Genomic DNA, 6,000 nt, shown 5'->3' on the forward strand with positions numbered 1-6,000 from the left:
TTACTATCCCAGGAGGCCATGAGACAGGATTTGTGAATGGCGGTGAAACTGACCCTGGCGAATATGACAATATAGCGAATTTATTACATCCTGAATACATTCATACTAAATAGAACATACTTTTTTAGTGATTGCTAAGTAGTAACTTTTTCAAAATACGGTGAATGAATGCATATAAATGCATTCATTCATCAAAGACAACGAAGTTAAAATATTGTTTCCATTGCCACCATTTGCAGACTTATATTTTGACAGCACTAACACCAACAGCATCTGTGTATAGATAGTAGTAAAGTGTCCATTGTAAACACAATTCAGAATCTCGCCAAAGTAGTAGGTCATCCGGGTACTTGCCAATAGTGTGAATATATATAAATAAAAAAAAAAAATACCAGCTTCTAACAAAATTCAGGAAAAATACTTAACAGCTGATGCAGTTAACTACAAATGCCATTATATCTTGTAGTTTGGGATAAGTGTCTCTTGTCTTTTATTCTTTTTTAGGTGTTGAGTGCTGTCTGAGGCAAATGGATCGAAGTGGAAAACTTTTACCTCCAGGTACTTTTCAAAAGGATCATCAGCATCACTGCCAATATGATCCTTCTGAAGGTTTACATGGTAAATGTGCATGTCTCTGTTCTAGTGCATGAGCATTTGAGTGTTCGGGATGCAGGGATCAGGCTGATGACTTCACTTTACCTATGCCCTGGACCAGTGCCAACAGCAACACAAGTACGTCCAGACAGTTTGGACATGTGTGAATATAAGATAAACATCGCTTTGTGACCTTTTTCACTTAATTTACCTTCTATAATGAAACATTCTCCTTGCAGTTGTTCTTGTACTTTAGCATTGGTCTGGCACCTTTAGTCGGTCAGGAGCTGGAGATTATTGTAGAGGAGTCTCTAACTGTCAAAGAGGTGAAATCTCTTTTTAAAAAATGACATTCTACTGGTTATCTGAGAAAAAAGGGGTTTTAAAATTGCTGATTCCTCTTATTCCAGTGCCTTAAGGAAATGTTGCAGATGGCAAGGCTAGAAGGTAAAATTTCTTCACGTTTTGCTTTTTAATTGCACATTTAACTCAACTAGCTTTCTCAGAGTTGAAAGGTGCACTTGTTTCTCCAGGTGAGTCATGGCACTTGAGGAGAGTGGACTGGTGTGAGGAGATTGGAGAGCCACTTATGGATGAGGTGGGAACTCAATACTAATCCCCTCTTCTGTTTGCAATGATTTCAAATATTGACTTCTATTTACTCATGTCTCCTAGAACGCATCTCTGGAAGAGGCAAAGGTCACTCATGGGGACACACTGGTGCTGGTCGAAGGGCGACTGCCTCCAAAGGTGCGTTCTCAGTTTGTAAAGATTTCTTGTGTAAGAAGAAAAGGAAACAGAACCTTTTTAAACCAATTTTCTCTCATCTCAACGTCAGGGTTACCTCAAGCTCTCTGTGAGGATGTTCATGGACATGATCGACAGCTCCAGCGTTCCAGAGCTGAACCACACAGCAGAGTCTCAGAGCATCGCAGGACTTGCCACAGGTTGGACTTTTACTTAATGAATCCAGTGGGATTCAGGTTTTTTTGATAGTGAGATTTAAGCATAAACTCTGGATTATGTTTTTGTGTCCTGGTTTTCCAGAATGGTCTGGATCAGAGAAGAGATTCATTGGTTATGTGGAGATATCAGAGGAGGCTTCACTTGATGACCTCAAGACTCAGGTTGGCATCACTACTCACAGCATTAATGACAGCTATTAACTTAAATTGGATAGTTCACCCCAAATATTTTATGCTGGCATTAATTACACACCTTTATGTTGTTCCAAACCTGTAAGAACTTTGTTCATTTTCAGAACACAAATTAAGATATTTTTAATGAAATCGAGAGCTTTCTGATCCCTCAAAAGCCGGCAATTGAATTAACACTTTCAAGTATGCATGCATGTGTGTGAGGCTGATGCAGGAGCTAACCAATGGTGAGCCGCCGTTCTGCCGTAGAACTCGGAAGTGTTGCACTGTCTACGCTACGTCAACAGCGTAAAAGTCTGACACAGGCAAGAAGAAATTGTTGAATAAAGTCGTTATTTTAGGGTCGTTATTTTTTTGTGCGTAAAAAGTATTCTCGTCGCTAAGGTTGAACCATTGGAGTCACATGGACTATTTTAATGTCTTTACTACCTTTCTGGCTCTTGAAAGTGTTCATTAAATTGCTGTCTATGGAGTCAGCTCAACCCGTGCAGCACTTTCCATTTGGCTCAGTTTCACATACTTTTATTGAGTTCAAACCCTTTTACAGTTAAATAAGAAAATGCAGTCTACAAACAGCCTGTTGATAGTTCTGCGTTCTGGTAAAGCTAAATAAGTAAAGTAGGAAACGCTGTTTTAAATGCTGTTTTTTCTTTTTACTTTTCTATTAAACACTAATAACAAAAAAATTAAGCAGCACAACCTTTTTTATTGATAACACAAATCAGCATACTAGAATGATTTCTGAAGGATCATGTCAGGGCCGGCTCTAGCTCTTTGGTTGCCCTAGGCGAGATGGAGTTTTGCGCCCCATACATACATCGTTTATTAAACGACAGTAAAGTAAATAATATGGCATCTAACGTTACAAAAAAAAAAAAAAAAAAACAGAGAGGACCCACTTTTTTTTTGCTTCCGACACCCATGTAGAGAGCATTTGTACTTTTCATAACTGGCATGCATATGATACGTTATCCCCATTTATAACGTAGTGAACTTGTAAATTTAAATTACATTGTAGGTTATTGTAGATTACTGTCAGTGAAGTTATGCTTGTAATATGTAGTAGGCTAATATGTAGAAAACTAGCAAGTGATAGCTTAGTGACAGCAAAGAAAAGTCCAATACATCCAATATTAGTTGATAATATTGATAATACTAATATAATAATATTGATAAAAGTACATTTATTTTGTTTGACAACTTATTGGCTGAGATGATAAGACTATTCTGGCCTTTCTTTTGATCTTGTTCATTTCTCTTTTTCCGTCCCTGACGGCATAGACGCCTCATTTTTGATGAACGCGCAAGGGATGAGCACTTGCCTGACCTAATGCCTGAACCAATAATCAATAATCACCATCGATTCAATCTAATAATTGATAAGTAATCAAGTGTGTGGCTGAGGGGGCGCCCTATGAATGATGATCATGTTTAATAAACATTATGTTGTATTTCGCTTGTTCTGATTCTATGCTTAAAGTAATGGGCGGCACTAGAGGGCACTCGCGCCCCCAACACAATTGTCACCCTAGGCAACCGCCTAGCTCGCTGGCCCTGGATCATGTGACTCTGTAGACTAGAGTAATGATGCTTTGCATCACCTAAAAAATCTTATAGACCCCAAACTTTTGAACAGAAGTGTATATTTTTGCCTGCCCTGTAAACTGTATATAACTATCCCTTAAGAAAGGTCATATCTGTTTCGTTAGGTGATGACTCTGCCAGCACTTCAGGATGTGTGTGTGCCAAGCCCTGCGTTCCTGCGTGTATGGTTGCTGGAGGGCAAGAAACCAGCCAGGATACTCAGAGGAAACCAGCAGACCCTCAGGTTGATAGATTAAGATTTAGTTTATGCTCTTCTCCTTTGTGTGAGGTCTCTGTTGCCCTTTTCCCACCAAATGCTTGACTTTTTATTGTATTTGGGATTAATTCATGAATGTCTTCCTATTCCTGCAGGAAACTGAAGCTGGGGAATGGGATGGAGGTGTGTCTTCAAAGGCTGATGAAAGAGGAATACCTGGGGTGAGACATTCTTGACAGCAAGTCAAAGAATAAGAGCGATTGATGGAATAGATGGAAGAGGAAACTTTTTTTTTTTATTGTTTGAAAAACACTGATTATTTTTTTCTTATAATCTGTTCAGGCTAAAGGATTTATTGCTTATGGTTCAGATGGGAGTTCCGGGAGAGAAGGCATATTATCCCTCTGAGGAGTTTTTGTGGGACGCGGGGAAGGACGGCACCCCCAAGGGCCTGTACTCCGCTCTGGCCTCCATGTACGGTCTCACTCCTGACAATCTGCTCCTGGCTAAACACCTGCCTGACAAACACACCTGGATGCCCATTTCCAACTGGGTGAGAAGAAAAAGTGAAAATGGTTATAAACTATTTGTAGCCAAGAGCTATAGAGTTAAGATTATACTTGAATAATCAGTTCTGAATAATCCCAGACTCAACAGGTCTCAAAAAAGAAGAAGAAGAGGAAAGCTGAGAGTCTCCAGGCGGCCCCTTTCTACCTGAAAGATGGAGATATTATAGGTGTCAAGGTAAATTAAATTGAATAAAGACTTTTTAAATAATTTTAAATGGATTGTTTGGCCAAAAATGAAAGTTCTAGCATCAGTTACTCATGTCGTTCCAAACCCAAGACTTTTGTTCATCTTCGGAACACAAATTAAGATTTTTTTTTTTTAATGCAATCTGAAATCTGTCTCTCCATTGAAAGTCTATTCACTTAAAAATCTGACGCTTTAAAACTTTTTTATAAAGTGATCATGAAAAAAATCCATATGATACGAGCGGTTTAATACAATAAATTATGAACAGATTGATGATAAAAGCTTTTTTTCTTAATAAATCATAACCATTTATTATGTGCATTTTTTGGTCTTCAGTTATGCCTCACTGACTTTTTTTGTTTTGTTTCAATTTGCTCGCATGTAGAATCTGCTAATAGACAATAATAAAGAATTCACGACTCTGAAAGATGAGATTGGTCAGCAGAGACTCAGGGACGAGGCAGTGAATCACAACACAAGGTGCGTTTTTGTTTTTGTTTTTATAATTTATTTATCTTTCTCCAAGATTAAAAGATATTGAACCCTTTGCTGGTTTGATTTGATTAAATGTGTAGCATTAAGACTGCTATGACATTTGGTCATGCTACTATTCAAAAGTTTGGGTTTTGCAAAATGTTTAGTTTTTGAAAAGTCTCAAGCTCGCCAAAGCTGCATTTATTTGATCAAAAGTAGCTGTAAAGACATTTATAATGTTATAAAATATTTGTATTATAAATAAATTTTATTATAAACTTTCTTTTCATCATAAAAACCTTTTCACAAAAAAATATGCAGTATGACTATTGTCAACATTGATAATTATAATGATTTCTGAAGGATTATATGACTGAAGACTCGAGTAATGATGCTAAAAATTAAGCTTTCCATCACAGTAACAAATGACATTTTAAAATATATAAAAATGGAAAACCTTTAAAAATGTAATATTTCACAAAATTACAGTTTTTGCTGTATTTTTAGTATAATAAATACAGCCTTTGTAAGCATAAGTGACTTCTCTCCAAACATTTTGAACATGTCTCAGTTTGTTTTTTATGTTGTCCACTAGAGGGCATATTGCCACTGGAGAATGTTCTCAAGACTCGGGGTCCAAGAAGTCAGGCTCAACTAAAAACAGGAAACCAGAGGTGGCCTTATCGATTAATGTGGGAGTGTTCAGGTAACACCCAGTGGACAGCACATCAGAGCTGCCCACTGTTCTTCAAAACCATCACTAAGGGGACATATGGCAGAATCTGCTCCGCTGACTCACAGCAAAGAACCCAAACTGAAGACAATGTGACAGTGCTGACCAAGAATCTCACTCTGTGAAAAATAAGACTCTATGGGCACAGGGATGCTGATCCAAAACTTAATTTTAAGTGGGAATATCACCTTTAAACATTGAGATTTCATGAAGCTTATACACTTACTTTGCCCTTTATATGCAGTTTATTCCTGGAACAGGTCTCTCTACCCTACAAGACTCAGAGGGCAGGTTTCAGCCTGAGAGTGTGCTTTTTTCCCCACAAGGATGGGTGATACAACTGTTATCTTCATTTTATTTTTTTAACAGAAATCATCACAATACTGTATGGAAAATTACACGGATATTCTTAATTATGTGCAGTTATTTTATAATTCTTTAATTCACTCAAAAATAAAATCCTGCGATTACTCGCCCTCATATCA

The 6,000-nt window shown here is 37.6% G+C and overlaps 1 protein-coding gene across 1 annotated transcript in view; it reads left to right on the forward strand.

Moving 5' to 3' along the window:
* Positions 1 to 6,000, forward strand: part of usp40 (ubiquitin specific peptidase 40) — a 19,924-nt gene extending 13,924 nt beyond the window's left edge. The window contains exons 18-31 of the mRNA XM_067459054.1: positions 505 to 558; positions 644 to 732; positions 834 to 920; positions 1,005 to 1,041; positions 1,128 to 1,192; positions 1,270 to 1,344; positions 1,433 to 1,541; positions 1,642 to 1,721; positions 3,461 to 3,579; positions 3,708 to 3,773; positions 3,895 to 4,105; positions 4,201 to 4,296; positions 4,694 to 4,788; positions 5,378 to 6,000. Coding sequence (XP_067315155.1) covers positions 505 to 558; positions 644 to 732; positions 834 to 920; positions 1,005 to 1,041; positions 1,128 to 1,192; positions 1,270 to 1,344; positions 1,433 to 1,541; positions 1,642 to 1,721; positions 3,461 to 3,579; positions 3,708 to 3,773; positions 3,895 to 4,105; positions 4,201 to 4,296; positions 4,694 to 4,788; positions 5,378 to 5,492 — 1,298 coding nt within the window. The 3' untranslated portion in view covers positions 5,493 to 6,000. The remainder of the gene's footprint in view (positions 1 to 504; positions 559 to 643; positions 733 to 833; positions 921 to 1,004; positions 1,042 to 1,127; positions 1,193 to 1,269; positions 1,345 to 1,432; positions 1,542 to 1,641; positions 1,722 to 3,460; positions 3,580 to 3,707; positions 3,774 to 3,894; positions 4,106 to 4,200; positions 4,297 to 4,693; positions 4,789 to 5,377) is intronic.

Source organism: Pseudorasbora parva, chromosome 12 (genome assembly GCF_024679245.1).
Source record: "Pseudorasbora parva isolate DD20220531a chromosome 12, ASM2467924v1, whole genome shotgun sequence".
Taxonomy (NCBI): Eukaryota; Metazoa; Chordata; class Actinopteri; order Cypriniformes; family Gobionidae; genus Pseudorasbora; species Pseudorasbora parva.